Consider the following 23,839-nt stretch of genomic DNA (forward strand, 5'->3'; position numbering starts at 1 on the left):
AGAGATCATTCAAGTTGTTGTGAACCCATTTGATGGTGTTCGAGGAGTTTTAAGAGGTCACTGAAACTCATTGAGAAAAGGAACCTCCAGAACTTCCTTCTAAAAAATCATGCAGGGAATACAAAAGCATGAGTAACATGTGGCTCACCTTATCTATTGTTGCCTCATTACAAAAAAAGAACTGAAATAATGTAATTAGTAGATTCAACTGGTGCAGTGCACACCGATATCTCCTTCGCCAGATGCCAACAAATACAAGCCTTCCCGACCACCGCCAAGTCTCAAAGTTTATGTGTTCCTCAATGTCCTACTGCTGCGGACATATCGACTGTAGTCTGTGACCTGTTATGTTCCACAGCAACGATTGGTTTTTTGTAGAATTTGTACAAACAGATCTAAAAAAAAAATTAGTCAGTGGATTCTCCCCACATCTTTAAGAGGTAGTCTTCGCAGCTGCTGCCCTTGATGTCTCGCGAGGAGGCCATCTTGACGGGCTGCTGGCTGGCTTCGGGTTTGAGGTTGTGCCTATATTCCACGGTTACGTGCTCGAAGACCTCGAATTCGAACATGTTGATCTTGATCTTGGGCACCATGAGATCTCGAACGTAGGCGAAGGCAAGTTGGTCTCGGTGGTTGAATGCCTCTAGCTCGTTGAAGAGGAGGCAGGAGAAGAGGTTGCTCCTCAATCCATGCCTCCTTAGTATCAGTGCAGAATCTGGAACATCTGAAAAAGGAAAGGGAGATAGTGCATGATTTATATGTTCATTAAGAAGCAATCACGGAAGAGTAGTGATCACCTGTTTTGTAAGGAAGCTTGCTGGTTGACCATGGCTTCAGCCCATTCTCGCAGTATGTCTCCATTTGCACCCTCAGCGACTCGACGTCCGCCCATTTCTTCCACCTCGCAGTCGCGATGACCTCCTCCATGGTGTGTATGTTAAACGGGTGCTTCGGTATCGCTGTGTCTGCGTCTGGTAATACAAGAAGGGAGTGGATCAGAAGCAGAGGATCCACCGTCAGCTGCACCTTGGCGTCGAGCCACATGCTGAACTTGGAATTGGGGAAGAGACGGTGCGCCAGATGCTTCGGGATCACTCCGTTCATCGCCGGGCTGTCGTAGGGCAATCGGCCACCGTGGAGTATCACGATCCTCCACACTCCGATCATGTTCACTTCCCCTTCCTTGTCGGAGAGGATGTTGCGGGCGACGAGGACTTTGTGGGTGGCGTGATCGATGAACATGAAGAAGCAAACCGATGCGAGCGTATGAGATCCCAAGCCTCTTGGTTGCCGGACTTTATCATGGTCGCCGATGATTGCCGATACGACGACCACGCCGTCGCATTTCTCCATGGCCAACCTGTCTGGGTTCAAGAGCACACTAATTTTGTCATACCATACATATAAATGCAAGAACTCGGGAAATCAAGATCATGATCAAACAATAGAAATATCAAAATTTCGCATTGAAAAACAGACAAGGAAAGAAGAGTCCAATATTATTATTATTATTTGGGACTCTTCCAAACGTTTAGAAGGAACGAACCAGATTCCTTAACCGGGAATTCCTGCAAGAATCCGCACGGGATCGCCACCTGATCGCCATGTCTGTGATGGAAGAAAGACTTCCTCTTCTGGGCAGAGAAGTTACCGGAAAAGGTGTCGCCTTTACCCTCCAGATATCCCAGAACAAGGGAGGACGTAGAATTTCGGCAGAGATCACGGATCTCGTCCAGAACCTTGCCGTAATCTTATCCAAGAAGCAAGAGAAACGGATCGGAATCAAGTCCCGGATGGAGGAAACGGAGAATTGAGAGTGGGACGGGAGGAAGAAGGGAGAGCTTACCAGAGAAGGGAACAGAGGAGGAGCAATCGGAGTGGGCGGTGGGGAGGGCGTACTTGTGCTCGGCGTAGGATGGCGGGTAGGAGAAGCGACGGGAGGTCGGGAAGGGCGTTGGGGATTGGAAGAGGCAGGTGGACTGGGAGAAGGAGACGTAGAGAGCGAGGGGGAGGGTGGTGAGGAGGTAGAGGACAGAGAGGCAGAGGAGTTTGGATTGGAAGAGGAGAGGGCTCGTCACATAAACAAATGCCATTTTCTTGGCTTCAACTAACTTTCATTTGCTGTGTTAGAACAGAGAAAAAGTAAGTAAACTTTCCCCTTCTTTTTTTTTTTCTCTCTCTCTCTCTCTGTTATAAACTTATAATTTGTAACCAGTGGCCCTCACGGGCGGGGTCAGCCGGTTACTACATCGGATACTTGCAGCATGAGATAGACGGTTCAAAGATTCATGGCAGCAAATGCGATAACATCAATATCTGTCCATGTTCAAATGCCTTCAACCACCATGTTGTAACTGGGCCCGCATTCACCGTGATTTACTCCCCCTCATACTTGTGGGGCCGGGGTGGGGGGGCCACTAGGTTGGCGGTTCCAACCTTTTGCAGCATAATTTGTAACCATGGCCCCCACGGGCGGGGTCAGTCGGTTACGACATGGATGCTTGCAGCATGAGGTAGACGGTTCGAAGGTCCATGACAGCAAATGCAATAACATCAATATCTGTTCATGTTCAAATGCCTTCAACCACCATGTTGTAATCGGACCCGCATTCACCGTGATTTACTCCCCCTCATACTTGTGGGGCCGGGGTGGGGGGCCGCTAGGTTGGCGGTTCCAACCTTTTGCAGCATAATTTGTAACCAGTGTTTTCAAAATTAGATATGGTTAGGCCTTGAATGAATCAAATGTTTCCTGAGCAATTTGATATTTGATTTGATAAAATTTTTTTATATTTATTTATATAATTAATTAAATAAATAAATTTAAATAATATTATAAATAAATAAATATATATATATATTAGTATTATTAATATATATATATATAGAAATTATAATATTGGTGAATAATAATTATGAATTGGTGAATAATAATATTTGTGGTTTTCAAGACAATGAGATGATTAAATTCATCAACCATAAAAAATATATTTATTAAATTCATCAACCATAAAAAATAATTTATTAAATTTAAAATATCTTCACTTTTTGATTTATTTATAAATCATATTCATTAATAACTTTCTCATGGATCCAAATAATTAAAAAATTTTGAAAATTTTTTATAAATCATAACATCGATAAACCAATCAAACTCAAATTCATAAAAAAAATTAAGTCAAATTTAAATAATTATTTCAACAATTTAATTCATTTTAAACTTCACTTAATTTAATTTAGTGATCTTATCAAATAAATTTGAATATCATGATAGTTGACTCAAACTAACTCATTTACATCCGAAAACTGATTTCATCTAAAGATCCGTAAAAAAAACTTAAAAAATAAATCCATAAAACCATGAAGAAAGAATTATCTATTATAAAACTTGGTAAAAATAGCACTTTGTACTTTGCTAACATTTTTCATGTTTGTCTTCTAATTAGAGGAGGTGCGGCGGTGCGGCAGAGGAAGTCGAGGGTGTCGATGATCTACTTCGCCGCCGCTCAGGGAGAGGTTGGCGCCGCTCAGGGAGAGGTTGGCGCCGCTGCGGGAGGTGATGGCAGAGGGGGAGCAAAGCCAGTACAGGGAGTTCACGTGGTGCGACTACAAGAGCTGCACCTCCAAGACGATGCTCGGGGACAACAGGCTGGACCTCTTCCACAAGGCAAGGGAAGCGATGGAGAAGATGAAGAAAGGACCAAGCAGCCTTTCCCTTGTGCGTCGCTGGAAGAAGATTAGGAGGCGGAGAAATCCAAATCGCGGCGCAGCCTATGGATTCGTCGACTCCTGCTAAAACGGATGGTGGCGGCGGGAGAAGGGATCTAGGGTTACCGGCTCTGATACCATGTCGGAATAACTTTATTAATTTGAATGAAAATAAACAAAGATTACAGTCAATATATAGATATTAGGACGAAACTGATTCATATGACCGGGTCACATAATAATATTAATATATTTTATATTAATATTCTAACACTAATTAAGCGTAAGAAATTTATGAAGGAATGCCTGTTTCAGAAGAGTTTGTTTAACAGAGGAATATAATTGAGATGCACCTTTAGTATTTATGAGTGACATGACAATGTTTTTTTTTCGTCAAGATCAATTGTAGCTTCTCGATTTACTTCTTCACAGATGATCGTAAAATCGACCATATGAAGCTGTTGAAGTGACAAATTTTATTTTTTGCTGAAATGAGTGACATAGACTTCTGCCTAAAATCGGACAAAAGCATCCCCTTCCATAGAATGACACTAAAATCATGCATTTCGCCACAAAATAGATATTTGAATTTCTGATCTTTGTACAAAATGATGTATATATCAAGGTTAGAACTAGAAAACTAAATTAGGAGAGAAATAAGCCATCATCAATTAGCTACCTAAACTTCTTCTAAGATCAAACTAAGTATCATGGGATTGGGAGTTGCTCAGCAAAACTATAGCAGAAACAAATGCCCTCTGTCTCTAATGACTTCGATGTCATCGATCTCTGCGTTATCTTGGTTCACCACCTTCGACGGCTCTCGACAGCCAAACTTTTCACCTGCACCAGGCAGAACTAAGTTTAAACATATGGAACTATCTTGATTTGCACTTTAATTATCTGCCCTAGCTTAATTAGTCAAACACTGTATTACACAGTTTAATAAAAACTAACCAAGTCGTCCTTTCTTGCCTGCAATTTTAAAGAGCTCTTCCAAAGAATCAGGTAAATTGATGAGGTTCCCAATCTGTTCTCTAGCACTCGGTGGCATGTGAATGATGGCACGTTTTCTGCAAGCTGAATAAGTAACAGGCAGGACTGTTAAGAATGTGTCGCTGCTTAGCCTCAAAATCTGTGAGAGCTCAACGGTGCGTGCAGCAAATGCCTGTGGCGTGCTGCATAGAACTGCTCCCTCCCTCCCCAAAAGCATCTCCTGTAGTGAGCCTTGCACAAATCTGCTAAAAGGGTAGGCATATTAAAACACATACTTTTTAATCTTATAAAGAAAGAAACTAATGTCGACAAACTTTAATTTGTATTATGGGGGGTAACTTGATAAAAACATCATCATTTATATTGTAGAAATTTGAAAAATAAATTATACCAGAAAAATAAATTAAACAAATCAAAAGAGTTTTGAGAGATCTCTATATTCCGAAATTATTAAATAAGTTATTCTCCCATTTTTTTAAAAAAACAAACGGCTTGAGTGATTAAAAAAACTAATTTTTATAAATAGGAGGCAAATGTTTATTTAACAAAACAGTTTTGAGTGATTAAAGAATTAAAAAATTAGATAAATATTCGTTTATTTTTTTAAATAAAATAATTGTGTCAAGCTATTTGATTAAACACCTTGACCAACTAAAATTTTTTAAACTTTTAAAAATTAAAAATAGTACTTGATAATTTTAACGAAATGCTTAAAAAATTATTTAAACTAATATTTATTATTTTTTAATAATAAAAAAAGTTCAACTAATCCAACCAACTTAACAATCGAAAAGAACAAGGTAGAGGTTTCTGGAGAGTGGAGACTGATCATCTTTTGTTAATTGTTTGGTGATCTTTAGAAAAATGACAATTCTTGCTATTCCTTTTATTAAAAATTTTATTTAATTTTAACATATTCTGAGCTCTTGATCAAGGCTCTCAATTTTTGTGAAAGGGTAATAATTATGGTTTATCCTTTTTTTTATTTTGCGAGACCACATTCTGCAAACACCGGTAAACTCTATACTAGTTTGCAATAATTAAGTTATCACTGATTTTTTTTATTTAGTTTGTTGATAGTAAACGTGAATAATTAACAGGAGATTAAAACTTTAGTCAATTATATATAGTAACAATATAATAAAAGAATTATAAATTTGTTATCTCTGGTGGAAAAATACTTATTGATTGATGCGACAGAGATAACGGTACCACGTGATACCATCTATAATTTTGTCAATGTAACCTCTCCATGACTTGATCAATCGTAGCTCTTAGTCTATCCGATTGGGGATGGGACTTGCGTCAAATTAACTGACTCATGCCTAAACTCGGGTCAGCGTCGGCTCCTAGTTGAGTTCAACCGAGTCAATCTAAGTCTCATCCAAGTCATTATGCAACCTTAAGGGACTCGACTGGTACTTGTCAACAGCCTTAAAGAACAAAGTTGTTATGTAGACCAATCTTAGAAGGACACGGTTGTTATGCAAACCAACCTTAATTAAAGGATCGCAATTTTACCAATTTTAATGAATTTTGATCAAAACTCATCGATAAATCTAAGGGACTCATATTTTCGAAAACTTATAATGAGATAAGAGAGGTTAGTACGTAGAAGGTATATATGGTGTCTAATCCTAGCCCTGAAACATGTAGGTGAAATTATAATCGTGTGTCAACTGATACAAATTGTAGTGCTTAGTGTTGGTCTTCCGAAATCAGGACCACAATATTAGTTCTTCTCATAGGCTGTAGTAGGTTTCTGAAGACCAACACCACAATGGTGTTGATCTTCGAAAATCAACACTACAGTATTTAAAAATTTTAAATTATTTTGAGCACTGTTAGGAAGATCTTAAAAAATAAACAAGGATTCATTTGGCATAGATTCACATAATAAACTCATAGAAGTTGAATGAGTCTAATCTAAGTTTGCTTGTTAAAATTATCAATGGATTTTATACTAAAACTTATTGATGAATCTAGATAATTTATAATGAGATCCAATCTGGAAAGACATATAGCGAAATTATGATCACGTGCCAACTGACATAAATTGTGGTGTTATTTTTTGAATATCAACACCATTATGGTGTTGATCTTTAAAAATCAATATCACATTCAAATCTAGCACAACACACTATGGTGCTTGATTTGAAAATCCAATACCATATTCAAATCTAATACGACAAGGTGGTGTTGAATTACAATGTTGTTAAAATATTAATTTAATATAAATTTTAGATTTTTAATATCATCAATAATTTTTTTAATAAAAATTTTTAATAAAATAATTAAAATTTTATTTTATTTTTTGTTTTTATTTGTTTTTATTTTATTTATTTTGTAATTTAAAAAGTAAAAAATATATATTATTTTTTTACTTTTTATTAACCTTCTTTTGTATTTTTTTTAATTTTTATTAAAATTTTAAAATAAAAAATAAAAATGGATAAATTTAAATTTTAGGGTTTAACTTGAGTTTAATGATTAAATTTTTTAAAAATAAATTCAAATTATCAAGATATATTTTATACGAAAATTGAAGCTGATTAATAAACAATGAGTGGAAAAGTACTTCAACGTAAATAAATGAATATCATAAATAAAGAAAGTAATACAGTATTAATGAAAATAAAAAGAGAATGACTAGGTCCCGGATAAAACTCCATTATTCTCGATGAAAAAATATTGCTACCATCTTTACTTTCCTTGGCTATATATAAAACCTTCTCAAGGAGAAGAATTCGAAAAAAAATCTCATCTACAGAATAAGTGTATAAGTGTGAATATGTATTCAATCCCCCCTCCTTTAACTCGTATGATCCTAATAACTATAAGATCGGCTCTTTATGGATTAACCTCCAAAGAGATCAGTAGCTAGAGGAAGTCGGCAATTGCGATGGGGAAAAAGCGTGCTGGATGAAGACGCTGACGAGTAAAGCGCCATCCCTGTTACGCACAGTACTGGCAACTGCGATAACACATGGAATTGCAGGCCGTTTGCGAGGCCAACAGAAAGGAATGGTTTCGGAATCTAATCAATGTTCCAATTCAACACTCTCCCGATCGATTGGCTCCACTAATTAGTTGAGATTCCTGTTGACAATCTACCACGCTTTTCCTTTTCTTCGAGTAAGAGGTAGCCAAGTTGACATCCTTGTACATATCGAAAGGGATGTCGAGCGGAGTGGGTGGGTACATCAAAACATCATGGCGTTGGGCGGCCACTGAATTAGTATTTGCATTCCTCATCGTCACAACAAAACGTTGTGGTGCCTGTGGACGGCTGTAAAGTTATGGGTCCAAGTTCGCCCTTTGAGCCAGCACCACGAGAGCCTGCTAATGTCTGCCGCCACGACACGAGGCGAGGCTTCTTGATTCGACATAACTTCAAGGAGGCCACGTTTAGCGTGAATTAACGTTTCCCTGAACTAGAACCAGACGATCCTCTTACCAATCATTAGTCAAACATTAATCGATCTTTTTAAGTCAATTCAACAAATTAACCTTGGCAGACGCGTTGTCTCATTTAGATTTTCATTCAAACCCGTAGACCATCCTAAAGAATATAATATATCTAAGTTCAATAAACTCTCTACAAAAGAATACACTTTAACTTTACAATATTAATATATCTGCTAGCTGGTTTTGTAACAGAGGAACGCAATCCAGAGTGCTTGCAATCTTATAGCGAGGATCCAGGTGCCGAAGCCAATAAAGAACCAACTGTTGTCCCACATTTGCTTAAGGTTCGAGAGACCTGAAGCAGCAGATATTAAGCAATCTCCCAAAGGGAATTCGATCGAAACTCATAAGCCTCCTAGTTTCGTTTTCCAGTTCTAACCTTGATATATACGTCGTCATTTTTTACAAAGATCAGAAATTCATGATTTTGGGCAGAAGTTATGGTGCGTCTCAATTACTCTGTTAAAGGAACCTGTTTCTCTTCTAAGAAATTGAAATGCATTAAGGTAGAAGTGTAAGAAAACTTGTGAAAAAATGCCTCTATTGGAAGAGTTCCTTTAACAGGGGAATTGAAATGCATATTTATGAATGACATAACTTGTAAAGAAGGGCACTAAAATCATATATTTTTCGCACAGAATGAAATTTGAATTTCTGATCTTTGTACAAAGTGATGAATACATTAAGGTCAGAACTGGAAAACTAAATTAGGAGGTTCATGAGTTTGACTATTTCCAAAGAACGAAACCATCATCAATTCGCCACCTAAAACTTTCTTCTAAGGTCAAACTAAGTATCATGGGAGTTACTCAGCAAAACTATAGCAGAAACAAATGCTCTCCATCTCTAATGACTTCAATGTCATCGATCTCTGCGTTATCTTGGTTCACCACCTTCGACGGCTCTCGACAGCCAAACTTTTCACCTGCACCAGGCAGAACTAAGTTTAAACATATGGAACTATCTTGATTTGCACTTTAATTATCTGCCCTAGCTTAGTCAAACACTGAATTACACAGTTTAATAAAAACTAGCCAAGTCGTCCTTTACTTGCCTGCAATTTTGAAGAGCTCTTCCAAAGAATCAGGTAAGTTGATGAGCTTCCCAAACTGTTCTCTGGCACTCGGTGGCATTCTCGATGTCATGTGAATGATGGCACGTTTTCTGCAAGCTGAAGTAACAGCGCCATTTGAGCAATATCCTTTGATGATCTTTTCATGAACATTTGAGCGGATAGATTTCTGAACTCGTTCTTCTTGAATATGGATTCCACGTATCCCATTAGCTGAATGTGCATCACTGATCATTTGAAGGGTTTCCTTATCTGCTGATGCAGCAGAAGGTCTTTGCTCAAGTTTCAGTTTCTGCAGAAGCGCAAAAGAAGCATGAGAGGCTTAAATTTGCAGGTTGATGAGGATTTAGAAAGGTAATGGCAAATAATAATACCTCTAAAAGGTTGTTTGCGATAACTTTACTCACTTCCACATTCTCTTGGAGCATTGTTAAGAATGTATCGCTGCTTAGCCTCAAAATCTGTGAGAGCTCAACGGTGCGTGCAGCATATGGTTGTGGCGTGCCGCATAGAACTGCTCCCTCCCCAAATACATCTCCTGTAGTGAGCCTTGTACAAATCTGCTAAAAGGGTAGGCATATTAAAACAACACACACACACACACAATCTTACATTAGGAAGAAACTGCACCCAACTTACTTGTTCATTTCCATCAATTTTTGTTCTCAAATCCTGTAATCAAAGTCAAATAACCAATCAGCCCAACTTGCAATTAATTCTACATGGACTTGGTGAATGTATAATGAAATCAACTACAGCTTCACTTACGACTGCTCCGGATACCAATATGTAGAGGTGAGTCGGTGCCTCGTTTTGTAGTATCACATCTTCCCTTGGCGGGTAAAACTCAGCCTCCATTTCGGGAACGAGTTGGTAAAGGAAGTCGAAGGGGACTCCCTGGAAGAGGTATGCTTGCTGCACAACTGGGAAGAACAAGTTGCAGGCTATGCTGGATCGAATTCCCTTTGGGAGATTGCTCAATATCTGTTGCTGCTTCAGCTCCTCAGTCTTGAACCTTAAGCAAATGTGGGACAACATTTGGTTCTTTATATGCTTCGGCAGCTGGTTCCTCGCTGCAAACTCGGAAGCACTCTGGACTGTGTCCCTCTGTTACAAAACCAGCTTGCAGATTATTTAAATGTCCAAAGTTTCTTTGTAATTGTAAACTGTACAATTACGACACGTACGAAGTTTCGAGTGCGACTGGTGCCATGGACGATGAGGTTGGTCATGTTGCCGATGATGTAAGAAGTCAGCGCGAGATCAAACAGCATGTAGAAAATGTCAAACAACATTTCCCCCGTGTTCTCCGCATGCAAATCGCCATAACCAGTGGTTGTTAAGGTCGTCATGGACCAATACATTGCAGTAACATATCTTGTCCACAAGCTCTGCGATCGGAAGTCCTGCATCGCTGCACCTATCCATGTTCTGCTTGGGTTCGGGTACCGATCGGCGATTAGATAGTAGAAGCACCCGGCACAATGCACGGCAAAGACAGTCACCTGAGCAGCAAAATCTATAAGGCCAATCTGATCTACAAATCACCGAGGAAGAAGAGTTTGGATTCTTACTGAGACCAGCTTCGTGCATCGAGTCCAGAAGTAGTTGAATCTGATATCCTTCTCAATCCTATGTTTTGGAAGAAAAATATCATTTTATGCAAGTTCGAAGAACACTTGAGAGTATACGTGTATGCTTGCTGACCTCGAGAATAAGGAACTAACCCTCCGGAGCCGCCATAGCCTGAGCATATTCAGTATCTTGAAGCCAAGAACATTGCCACTTCTTTCAAAGAGAAAGCTGATTGCTTGGAATGGAACAGTAGACAAGATGTCAAAGATGAACCAGGAGGACAAGTATCTGCAAAATGCACGGTATTCATCATGTATGATGTATGGAGATAACAGAACTCAAAATATAAGGTGTATATATATATATAAACACTAACCTAGCTGCAATTCTCTTTGGATCATCAACCAAGAGATAGGATCTGGGATCGAGATAAGCAACAAAAAAGGTCAGAACGATATCGATGGCGAAGAAGCTGTTCAAGATATTCTCGAGCCACAAGAGTTTCGCAGGCAAGTATCTTAAGAATGCCAGTTCGAACGGGCAAATCCACGCTGAGTAAATAACAAGCGGGATTAGGAACATCTGCCATGCCCTGAGCAAATAAAAACAGAGCGCTCATTCATTAAATCATCAATGCTTGATACTCAATTCCTTCGTCGAAGATTTGTGAGAAAGGTTTGACTACCTGTAACGTGGATCATAAGGCAAGATTATGAACTTCCGCAGATTAGCCGACCGGTTGATGCTGGCTCCCAGCGACGGCAAGAGTTCGCCGGAGAAACTGTAGTTGCTGCCGTCGCCGTCGTCATGGAAGCCACTAGAGCCGGAGAGATGGAGGAGCGATTCTGGCATGCTTTTTTATGGTTGGATTAACTACTGATGAGCTATATGTGGTGGAGCGAAGTACATATATATAGCAACTGAGACGCGCAGTTGACCGGTAAAAATCAGGAAGGTTTGAAGCCTAGCGAACTGAAGAAAAAGAGGTTGCGGCATGTACTTCATTTATAACACAGCTGGTAAAAGAGACCCCCGTGAGCCATGCCATTATTTAAATATTGAATCAGATTAATAAACAATGAGATGAAAAGTACTTCAATGTGAATAAATGAATATCATAAATAAGGAAGGTAACACTATTAATGAAAATCATTAAAAAAAGTTGGGAAGATTTCTTGTCGACAAAGGAGGAGGAAGATTTAGGAAAGACAGTAAATGTTGTAGTGGAGCTGATGCTATTCTTGCTTGATAATTGATCAACACGGGACATCTCATTTTCTTGTAAGGTGGTTGGCTTGAGCTAAAGCTAGCTTTTAACTTTTAGTTGAATCTCGTGAAGCTTCTTCATGGCCACATACCTTGTAATATTGTAGAACTCACTTGGTTTTACAACAAAAGGCATGCATGGATTTATGTAGAATGGTGTAGAAGTGAATTATATACATTCAAAGCAGGGTTAAGATTTACAACCTGAAAGAATGAGTGATTAGGATGAAGATTTCATATGATTTTTTGTTTAAGAATTCCATCCAAAATTAAAGCATATATACTCCTAATTGCAATCGATTTAAAACATCAAGGACATGAAAATTGCACATAATATTGGTTGTTTCTATGTGGGTTACAAAATCCACATCAACGTACATACTTTGGTCTCAAAGATTAATGCCTAGTGGCTTCATCTACTAATAATGCTATGCTCTTCATCCATTTCGTGTGGTCCAAGTTCATAATTCAAGCCACCAATGTGGATTCCTACCACCTTCTCCTTAATTTGACTCCTTTGCCTGATGATGACTGTATAATAGGGGAAGTAGATATCTGTATATGTATCATTTATATCGATCTTTAATAATCAGTTCGGCAGCCATTTGTAAATTTTGAAATTCAGAATTTTAGCAGTACTTAAATCACATTGAAGATTTAATCATTGCTATTCGAATATATACGACTAAGTAGTTCACAGATCTTTAATTAAGCTTGCATTACCAAGGAATAAAAATTTATTTTCTAGATTTACACAAAGTTAGATGTGTTAATTTATGAGAAAATTTTATTAAAAATTAAATTTCTTTTGTAATTCAAACATTTTATGTATTAATGCATGTACTAAATAATGTAACGCGTAAAGAAATTGATATTACCTTTGAAGCATGCTTTGATGATCTTTTCGACGTTGAACCTAATAAGCTTCCAACCTCTAAGGCTTCTTTGCTTTTAATTCTTTTCTGTAAGTACGTACTAGGGAATATAATTATATTGGGTTGATCAAGTAATTATTATAGAATAAAATTTTATAATTAAAAGCTTGCCATATATAAAGATTTAAAAATAATTTGTCATGTCTTTCCATATGTAAAATACACATCGATCTCAATAATAATGTAACATATTTGATCGGATCAATAAATCAATTTTAGCGTGATCCACTTTGATTAATTAAAATAATTTATTAATATGATTTTGTTCCATAAAAGAATAAAATTGTACTCTTGATTCCTTATAATTAATCACATTATGAAAAAAGAAACTAATGTCGTCAAACTTGAATTTATATTATGGGTAACTTATAATAAAAACATCATCATTTATATTATATTGTAGAAATTTGAAGAAAAAAATTATACCAGAAAAATAACAAAAAAAATAATAAATAAAACAAATCAAAAAGTTTTGAGCGATCTCTATATCTCGTAAGTATTAAATAAGTTTTTTCTCCCATTATTTTAAAATCAAAATATCTCTTAAAGTTTGATTTCAATGGTGATTAAAAAAACTAATGAATTTCTATCATTCAAGTTTTGTTTAAAGAAACAGTAATTTGAATTAAAAAATTTTAAGAATAAATAAATATTCATTAAAATTTTTATTTCAAACATGTAAAATAACATAAGTTATTAAAAAAAAAAATAAATATTCATTTAAATTTATTTAACAAAATCCCAAAAAATAAAATAAAAATGAAGACGCTGGAACAAATGAAGAAGTCGGCAATTTCGGTGCGCGAAAAAACGTGCTAGATCGAAGAAGACGCTGAAGAGTAAAGCGCCATCCCCGTTATGGACACTGTCAACTGCAAGAACACGTGGAATTGAAGGCCGTTCGCGAGCGAGGCCAACAGAAAGTAATGGTTTCGGAATCTAATCAATGTTCCACTTCAACAGTAGTCTCCGGTCGATTGGCTCCACCAATTGATTGAGATTACTGTTGACAATCTACCACCTTTTTCCTTTTTCTTCGAGTAAGAGGTAGCTAATTAAGTTGACCTCCTTGTACGTCGAAAGGGATGTCGAGTGGGTACATTACATCGATCAAAGCATCATGGCGTTGCCCGTCATCGTCGCAACAAAACGTTGTGGTGCCTGTCGTCGACGGCTGTAAATTTATGGGTCCGAGTTCGCCCTTTGGGCCAGCACCACGAGAGCCCGCTAGTGTCTGCTGCCACGACACCAGGCTTCTAGATTCGACATAACTTCAAGGAGTCCATGTTTAGCGTGAATTAACGTTTCCCTGAACTAGAACCAGACGATCCTCCTACCAATCATTATAGTCAAACATTAATTATTGATCTTTAATTTTGAGGCAATTCAACAAACCTTGGCAAACGCGTTGTCTCATTTAGATTTCCATACCCGTAGACCATCATAAAGAATATATCTAAGTCTAATAAACTCTCTACTAACGAATATACTGTAGCTTTACAATATTAATTAAATTCTCAAAACAAATCTAAATCATATATTGAAACTCGACGACCATAACCAACCTCCCCATGACTCATCAATTAAATTTGACGTCACACATTAAATTTACAATTAAGAATAATTTACTTAACATTTTCCTCTCTCGAGTCTGATGTTCAGGTTATATATATGCAATTTAGTCGATTTGGAGGATGAGACATGATCCGCGATGTGGTGGTGCATGTTTTCCATCCTGATCAGAAGGATATTAAAGGGCGATATAATTGAATACGTAAGGTTGTCTTATTTGTCTTAAGCAAGGACGATGAAGAAGATCACATCAGATACGGATCCACTGATGGCAGAGGAGCCATGATTCATGTTTTTTACTCAAACCTGTTGGATCTTATGCGGTTCTCCCTGCCAAGGCATCATTTCAACCAAAAAGCAGGGCTGGGGATGACAAGACGACGGAAGTTGCTGTACACCATGCCTCTCTGCACACCTCCAGTTAATCCCTTCTAACATTTTCATCTCTATATTTTTTTTTGGAAAGATCGATATTCGTCATTTTTACATTTACTTAATTATCAAGTTTTTAGATTGTCAGTTTTTTCATCCTTTTTTACCATCCTTATATTTGTATATAAAGCCATGAAATTTTCTCATTTTGCTAATCATTTAAAGATTAGAAATAAAATAATTTTATAGAACATATGATTAACTAAATTATTTAAAAATTATTGATTTTTTTAAAGCTAAGTGAATTATTTTTATAAATAAATTGTTGATTTATTTGTTAATTTTTATTGGATCGTGTTTAATATTTTCTTAAATTTAATTATAATAAAGTAACAGTCGATTATTAAATGCGAAGGACAAGTTGCGTTAAATTTTTTCGGAAGAAGGTGAGAAATATTCTCAAAAATATAAGAAAATTCATGGAAGAGAAGAAATTATCCTTCAAAAATTTATCTTTTGTAGACTTTTAAAACTAAAGGATAAAATAGAGAGTAAACGACCATAATAAAAATTACAGTAGTATAATTTAAATAGCTATATGATACTTTAATTAAATTTTTTTAAAGTGACACATGCAAACTCCAAGTTTCAAAATAAGCATTCTTGCATGCCTATATTGTATCATAATTATCACATATAATTTGCATTGATATTTTCTATGGTTATATAAAAAAGAATTTATGTATTTATTGTAAAATTAACCCATTGAATTATCTTTTTGCGTTGAATTATTCAACTAACGTAAGGCTGACTAAGCATATGGATTGAAGAGATTTAAACGCAGAACCATCCATTTGGCCAAATTCTGAGATATATATATATATCTCCATGGTTGCCCTTAAAGAGATGGGATTAGCAGTGCAATATTGAAGGGCTTGAAGAAGGCTTTGCTACACTAGTAAAATGGAGGAAAAGGTATTCAAAAAAACCAACATATCGAGGAGATTTTGCTGGTAAGAAATGACTAAAAAGATAAGTGTTTGGGCATATATATAAGAGATAACATCTCAACTTCTTTTATTCAAATATATGATAATGCCTTTATTTTCCTTTGGATCATGAGCTTGTGAATGAATCATAACTGTATTGCTTTGGATTTGTACATGCTATTTAATCATTTGAGATATCGATGGATTAAAGACCTTTTTTTTCCAATTCTGATAGTTGAATCTTACTTAATTAAATTCTTAATGTCGGCTGAATAAAATGCTGATCATCTATAATTCTGGTTATAATTTGAGTTTTGTTTGATCCATCTCTATCCGACAATCTGTTTTGATAATTTTAACTTATTCAATCATATTATCTTAATTTATTTTTAATTTATTATTTATTAGAGTTACAATATTTTCATCCATCACAGCATTCCTTTTTTTTTATTTTTTTTATATGAGGTTTTTTTTTAATTACATAACAGTTTGGATGCACAAAGTATATATATGCTCGTATTATATCCTAAAGTAATTTTCTTTTTGCCTAAAAAAACCAAGAATAATCATATAAATAGGACCTTAGAATGAAGTTCATGTTTATGTCAAAATCACTCACTCATTGTTATTCTAGTAATGAAATGTTTATCGATATCACCCCTTGTTGATCAGCAATGAATCAAGAAATTAACATGCAAAAATTCCTCGCTCATCTTCTCCAAGTTTTTCCTGAAAAGTCTTCTTTACGTACGTGCATATAAACTGACTACACAATATAATAATATATAATATGCCTTGCAATTCAATAACAAAACAACTATGGCAGACTGGAATCAGACCTAACACGGTCGATGAGCTGAGTTGTTTCAGCAAGTCTGATCATCTCACAGCTGCCGTGTAAGCATTTCAACAAGACTTTGGGTTGCCAACCAACGTACGTGGAACAGTCCTTCATTTGTCTGCTCACTGTCTTTTGGTGGATCAGTGTTCCCAGACCAAGAAAAACCATTACAGAAACATAATTTCACCTCTTAAGTTAATTTTATTATATAACAATCAAATAATTTCACTGTTTTATATGTACTAATAATTTAATTGTCTGATATGAATGCTTGATAAATTCTCAGCTATTTAAGGGCACCCTCCAGTGTTCCTGATTACAAAAACTGGCTGAAGGCAATGGTAGAAAAGCTTCACCTCCTCCTTTGATCCTTGTTTTCGTACAGAAAGAGTAGAGATAAACTTGTGTTTTATTTTCTCTCCTTTATTTCTTGCACGCAATGTTTTCCATGTATGTTTGTTGATTTTTGCATATATATATTATAACCATTAGTGCAGCGTATGGATTTTCAGACGAGAGCTTCCTTTGGTCCACTTATAGATGACTATGAGATTTGATTAGCTGCCGACTCATTCATCCACATGCCGAGCAATATAAGAATTTGTTTGGTTGATGAGTGAATGATGCGGGAGACAAGTCGGATCTCATGTTGTCTTTGCTTGGACTGAAGGGAGCTCCCTTCTGCATTTCATCCCCATGAACAATATTGGCACTATATATGCAAAGTTTATTAATTAGCTCTAAGCATTTTGCAAGTGGTTTTCATGGCATATATATGTGTACAAATCTCTAGTGCAGTACTGTGACATGGTGCATGTTCCCTAGGGTCGTTTATTTTCTTTTTCTTCAACTAGATATGCTTTTTTTATTAAAAAAAAAGGGAAAAAGTGGATTTCATAATGGTCGGATTATTTTGTTGATGCAGTACTATTTAATTCAAGTGTGCATGGTTCCAGATAATTTTGAACCAAATCAAAGAAGTGCATGGGTGCAGTTTGACAATGTGATTTGGCTTTCCTTCGCTTAATTTCTAAGATCAGTTGTGTGCTGTTCTCACCCGATCGAGGAGGAGAGGGAGGAGAGCTGCCTGCTTTTTTTGGTTTTGTTTTTCAGTTAATTCCCTCTTGCAGCGTGCACAGAGCTGTTGTTTTGTTTTGTTTTGTATTGTCTCGTGCATAACTGACACTTTCAGAATTCCCGTTGAAAGTTCACGAAGGCAATTTCTGAGATCAGATATCAGGCGGTACTGGATCGCCTTGCGGATACACACATTCATTATTGTACCCTAAACCAATGCTTCAGTATAAATATCGTCACTGTCACTCACAGTTGGATACGTGTATTCAACATTACTGCTATTGATCTAGACAGATCTAGCATATGATTTTTCTTTTCAAAATGGGATCACAGTGACTTGCGAAAACAAAAAGAGTCCAAATTAAGATATATATATAGTCCCGTGAATTGGTTGACTACTTTGCAATTATCCATTAATTGAACTTTACCTACGGATCCTTTAATTTCTAGCTACGTACGACACAAGCCTTAATACCATCAAACTCAATTCAAACAATAACGGTAGAGTTCGGTGGACAAAATCGACCGCGACGAGCAATGCCACATGGTCCGTCCGGATCGGGCACAATCTACCCGGATCCAGTAAAAACGTGTGCCCGGCTTGAAATGCATGTCTGCACAAATTTAAGATAAAATCTAAAAGAAAAACTTACCTTTAAAATAATTAATTCAAATATCATGAAAAGTAAACACATTATGTATTCAAATACTAAAAATTAAACTAAAAGATCAGTGGAATTTATAATTAATAGTATAGTTCTGTTTCCTATCTAAAATATAAGATTGCCATGCATGCAATGTGACAATATCGTCGACGATACAAAAAAAAAAATGAATACCTTTTTCTAAAGAGAGAGCGGAATCTTCCATTAATTCTTAATGGAAGTAAATTAGGATGAATTTTTTAAAAATGAAAGCTCTTTTCTTCTCTCTTCCTCCCAATAAATATGCCCTTAACTTTTTATAGTGCATGCGAGAATTTTTCTTAGGATGATAAAAGTAAATTCCTCCTAATTCTAATCGTGTTAATTACTAAACAGAGTTAAAATTTTGTATATTAATAAAAAAGGTCTTATATTAGTAGATTAAATTTAATAAATTTAATAAATTTATTATTATTATTATTATTATTATTATTATTATTATTATTATTATTATTATTATTCAAAGTTTTTAGGGTTTTTCATAGCATAAAAGGACTAATTTGCCTGACAAGGACAAAGGTTGATGAAGAAGAATTTATTTCTTCTCGTGATCTCTAGACCAGATAACTCTGGAGTCTAAAGCATTTGTCACGTATAGAAAAGTTTCACATGGTTCTCTATTTCTTTTAGGAATTTTTATAAAATAAAATGTTTTTTTAATGTTCGACTATTAATTTTTTTAAATGTTGCCACCCATTGGATTAGTTAAATAAAATAATATGAAAATCAAATTACGAAATGGAAAATTAAATAAATAAGCGGAGAGAACCGTGTGATTCCCTTTCATCTCCACCGTTGCCGAACTCTTCATGTGGCAAATGTCCATGTCTCTCCAGGTCATGTGGGTTCTAGCCTTATCCATGCACATTATATTGTGGACCAAACTAATTAAATAAAGAAATAGGAGTGGTTTAGCTGATGATGCATATAATTAATTAAAAGCTCAAAATTAAATAAAAAATAGGCGACATGATTGCATGTGCTATATATTCTAAACAAATTTGGAGGTTCAATTATGTTGTATATACTTAGCTCTATATAAACTTGCTTCTGTTGACAGCTATTTATTTGAAGTCTTGCTAGTGGTAGAATATTATGTGAAACTCTTATCAATGTAGACCATATTAAATTTATTATACTTAGTTTTACTTTAATGACTAGAATCGGAAGTAAGAAAGCTTACTATATCCTTTTAAATTAATCAAACCTAGTTCAATGGGCAAAAATTAAATGAACGTTCTAAATTATATAAATTATCAAAATGACATTTTTTTTTAAAGTCAAAGGACATTTCATCCGTTATTTTATCTCAAAAATATCTATATTTTATAACATCTAATATAATATTATTATAATATTGTAACAACTACTTATAGTATATTTTATAAGTATGTAATAGCTAGTTAAATAACTACTATAATTATTTTAAAATAATTTTGATAAAGTTTAAATTATGTTAATAAATTAATAAAAAATATTTTGATATAGTAGTATTTAGAATTTAAAATTTAAGATTCAAGATTTTAGAGATTAGGATTTATGATTTAACTCCAAATGCATTGTAGTTTCTTACATGCATATAGTAATTTTGATTAAAGTGAAATGAATAATTTTTTTCATTGTAGTAGCTACCAAGTAGTTATTAAATCATAGATTTTAAAATTTAAAAATTTGAACCCTAGATCTGAATACTATTATATTAAAATAAATTTTTACTATTTATTAAATCACATAAATTTTATCAAAATTAATTTAAGTTAATCAGTTACAATACTATAACGATATTTATTAGGTATTACATGTTGTAGTAGTTATAGAGTAGTTTATAAACATTATAGTAATTAATTATTACTGCTATAATAACATTAAAATAAAAAATAATATTGTAACTGCTACTCAATAATATTTATATATTATAATAATTATCCAATAGTTGTAACACAGTATAATGATTATCAATAATTATTACAATAATATTGAAATAAAAAATATTTTTGAGATAAAATATATAATAGAAGTTTTTATTTTTATTTTTTAAAAGAAATATTTTTTTTAAATAAGTCATATAATTTGATGATAAATCAATTACTTTGTGTTTGTTTCCAGAGGTACAATACGAGACAGACTACACGGAAAGAACAACCAAACTGAAAAGTGGTTTGGAAAAGTGTTCCATGTGCTATTCCCCCTTTTTCCTTTGGTGAAAATGACAAGACTCAGAAAGATTCAGAAAAATATATTTAATTGTATATGCGTTACTGCTCTTCACGGATCCGAAAATTTTAAGAACAAATTAATATTTTCTGCCTAATTGTTTCTCTTTTATTTATTTATTTGTTTTTGTTATTAGTCCATAGCTAAAACACCTACACTTTACTACTCAATTTTTTACTACATACTTTGTTTTTTACTACATTTTAAAATCGGAAAATATCTACGTGAACAAATATTATGAGAGAACAATTAATAAATGCAGATTTGAAAACAAGAATGAAAGGAGAATCATGATAAACGTTAGGTCTTTACAGATCACAATGGACTGACAGAGGAGGGTTGCCCACCACGCTGATCCACCATAGGCCGTCGGTTACGCGGGCCCCACCCCGAAGTCATTGATGAGCTTCCGGACACCTCCACGGTGCGGTGTGTCAACGACAGCTGGCATGCCTGCGTCGGATAAGCCATGGCCTCATCCACTCATTTTGATCACGTGAATGGTTCCATCATAGTGACAGATCAGCCATCACCCACTCCATTCACTGCTACACGCGACCGCCTCTATATATAATCTATGCCGGCGCCGCCCATGTATCATCCACCTTCGTGAGTTTTCTTTTTGAATTCCTTTCGAGAATTCGAGTCGATACGATTAACGATCGACATCGATGGCCGGCATCGCCTTCGGCCGCTTCGACGACTGATTCAGCGCCAGCACGCTCAGGGCCTACCTCGCCGAGTTCGTCTCCACGCTCCTCTTCGTCTTCGCCGGCGTTGGCTCCGCCATTGCCTACAGTACGAACTCAATGAAATCGACTAAATTGATTTTCTTTTTTGTTTCTATTGGATTTGGTAATTTGATTGGAGCACGTGCCTGGGTTTGGTGTAGATAAGTTGACGTCCGACGCGGCGCTGGATCCGGCGGGGCTGGTGGCGGTGGTGGTGGCCCACGGGTTCGCGCTGTTCGTGGCCGTGGCAATAGGCGCGAACATCTCCGGCGGACACGTGAACCCGGCGGTGACGTTCGGGCTGACGCTCGGCGGCCACATCACTGTGCTCACCGGCGTCTTCTACTGGGTGGCGCAGTTGCTCGGGGCCGTCGTCGGGTCTTTCCTCCTCAAGTTTGTCACGGGGCTGGTAATCATTTGACTGATGGCATCGAATTAACTTTACAAAAATATCCTCGTACCTTTTTTCGGAAAGGCCTCTCTTTGATTTCTATTAACAAACATTCATTTTGTCAATAAACCAGCGACAGAAATAATATTGTAATTAACGGCGGATTTAATTAATATTATGTAGGACACGCCGACCCATGGACTGGGCGCCGGAGTGGGCGCCGGCGCCGGCGTGGTGATGGAGGTCATCATCACCTTCGCGCTCGTGTACACGGTCTACGCGACGGCGGCGGACCCCAAGAAGGGCTCCCTCGGCACCATCGCCCCCATCGCCATCGGCTTCATCGTCGGCGCCAACATCCTCGCCGCCGGCCCCTTTTCCGGAGGATCCATGAACCCCGCCCGTTCCTTCGGCCCCGCCGTAGCCAGCGGCGACTTCTCCGGCCTCTGGGTCTACTGGGTGGGGCCGCTCATCGGCGGTGGCCTCGCCGGGCTGGTCTACACCTACGCCTTCCTTTGCTCCGACCACCAGCCGCTTCCCCAGTGAGAGCAATCGCCAATTAAGACGTCCTGTCCCGGTCCGCTTCCGTGAATAAGAATCGATTTGGAGGTTGTTAATTGAATTAGGGATGTGTTCTTTGTCGGTATGTGTAGTGCGTTTGCTTCTGTTTGTGGTCGAAGTATCGAGCCATGGCAACGTGTATTGTACCACTGTGAGGCTTCTTCGGTAATAGTTTATGTTAAGTTCATGCCTTTCTCTATTGAAATGTAGATTTGGATTGACGGTCAAATTGGCAATCAAGTTAGATTGGTCGATTGGATGATCATGACTAATGAGCCAAACTTCCTAGTTGGACACACTTTTCTAATTTGAGTTGATTGAATAAAACGACGTAATGAGTTGATTGGGTGGGAAAGTCTCAAATTGGTTAGTCGGGCTGAGAGGTTTATTAGGTTCATGAATCAGTTAAAATAAGAGGATGACTGATGGAACATGCAAAGATTAAGAGCCGTTTTATTGCAATAATAATAATTAGCAATGAATTAAGGAAATGGAGTGATGATAAGGCACATGGGGACCTCATGATGAGGCGAGCAGAAAAGTTTGTCCTATTCTAATAATGTATTAGCTGTTAAAATTGGTCAATTGCGTAGCTTTTGGAATTTTGTGGATTGTCGTCAATTTTTAGCGGAATCTTTTTTTTTTTTTGCTTATTTTTGAAGGGAGAAAAAAAAATAAGAATTTGAATATTCTGCAATAATATAATAAATTCACCTTTATAAAGTTTCGTCTACTTAAAAAAAATTATATATTCATTAAAGTATAATTTTATAAAATGCACTATACAAACGCTTGCGACAAAAATTTGTTCATGAGATCACTTTTCGGTCTTCCAATCATTAACTATTTTAAATTATACTGAGGCTCATTAAAAAAATGAACAGTTAAATTTTTTTATTAACTAAGACAACTCAGAAAAATTCACGAATGAGATCGTTTTAAAGATGAATTAAATGGCAGGTCAACTTCAAAGGGAAAACAGGTCAACTTCAACACGGACTAAGCCACTCTTCCGTGCAGAAGACCAGAAGATCAAAATGTAGATGCATACAATGCAGCGCAGGAAACTAAATCATGCTTCTAAGCAAAGGAAACTAACATGTAAATAGCTTCTAATGTTGAGAATCTTAATGTCAAGAAGCAAAACTATTGGCTGCCTGACACTGACACAAGAAATTAAATAACCACACAACAATGTGTTAAGATTCTTAATTGTCTATTGGCTTTTCAGCATTGTGAAGAAGTATTATCAGATGTGTTTAGTATCAGCTCTTCAAGGTCTTGCTCAGGTACTGAGATTCTAAAGACAGAATAATGATGATTCAGACTTTTCTCTCCTTGCAGTCTGTAAACACTGCCCAAAGCAC

The 23,839-nt window shown here is 36.3% G+C and overlaps 2 protein-coding genes and 1 pseudogene across 2 annotated transcripts; 1 reads left to right on the plus strand and 2 right to left on the minus strand.

Moving 5' to 3' along the window:
* Window positions 1-118: 118 nt before the first annotated feature.
* LOC141846501 (alkaline ceramidase TOD1) lies at window positions 119-2,093 on the minus strand. Its single transcript, XM_074734545.1, has 5 exons — window positions 1,847-2,093; window positions 1,547-1,750; window positions 798-1,364; window positions 430-724; window positions 119-342 (listed from the first exon to the last, which is right to left on the minus strand). Exons 1-5 carry the CDS (start codon window positions 2,091-2,093, stop codon window positions 300-302), a joined length of 1,356 nt encoding a protein of 451 aa, XP_074590646.1. The 3' UTR covers window positions 119-299.
* A 6,845-nt stretch (window positions 2,094-8,938) lies between these two features.
* LOC141835640 (potassium channel KAT3-like) lies at window positions 8,939-11,671 on the minus strand. The gene is made up of 10 exons (XM_074723017.1): window positions 11,505-11,671; window positions 11,196-11,411; window positions 10,952-11,107; window positions 10,819-10,876; window positions 10,432-10,749; window positions 10,013-10,351; window positions 9,884-9,916; window positions 9,619-9,804; window positions 9,227-9,536; window positions 8,939-9,097 (listed from the first exon to the last, which is right to left on the minus strand). Exons 1-10 carry the CDS (start codon window positions 11,669-11,671, stop codon window positions 8,991-8,993), a joined length of 1,890 nt encoding a protein of 629 aa, XP_074579118.1. The 3' UTR covers window positions 8,939-8,990.
* A 9,719-nt stretch (window positions 11,672-21,390) lies between these two features.
* On the plus strand, window positions 21,391-22,701 carry LOC141837032 (aquaporin TIP2-1-like; annotated as a pseudogene).
* Window positions 22,702-23,839: the final 1,138 nt, after the last annotated feature.

Source organism: Curcuma longa, chromosome 1 (genome assembly GCF_044706935.1).
Source record: "Curcuma longa cultivar G26 ecotype Majalengka, Jawa Barat chromosome 1, ITB_CL_G26_1.1, whole genome shotgun sequence".
NCBI classification, from domain to species: domain Eukaryota; kingdom Viridiplantae; phylum Streptophyta; class Magnoliopsida; order Zingiberales; family Zingiberaceae; genus Curcuma; species Curcuma longa.

Bases quoted from the DNA above. Each gene is read 5' to 3' on its own strand.
- LOC141846501 (XM_074734545.1), bottom strand. From the start codon at position 2,093: ATGGCATTTGTTTATGTGACGAGCCCTCTCCTCTTCCAATCCAAACTC. The intron at 725-797 runs GTGATCACTACT...TTCCTTTTTCAG, and splicing joins CAAGCTTCCTTACAAAACAG to ATGTTCCAGATTCTGCACTG. The intron at 343-429 runs GTGGGGAGAATC...GGAACATAACAG, and splicing joins GAAGACTACCTCTTAAAGAT to GTCACAGACTACAGTCGATA.
- LOC141835640 (XM_074723017.1), bottom strand. From the start codon at position 11,671: ATGCCAGAATCGCTCCTCCATCTCTCCGGCTCTAGTGGCTTCCATGAC. The intron at 11,108-11,195 runs GTTAGTGTTTAT...TGCATTTTGCAG, and splicing joins CCAAAGAGAATTGCAGCTAG to ATACTTGTCCTCCTGGTTCA. The intron at 9,917-10,012 runs GTAAGTGAAGCT...CTTTGATTACAG, and splicing joins TATTGGTATCCGGAGCAGTC to GATTTGAGAACAAAAATTGA.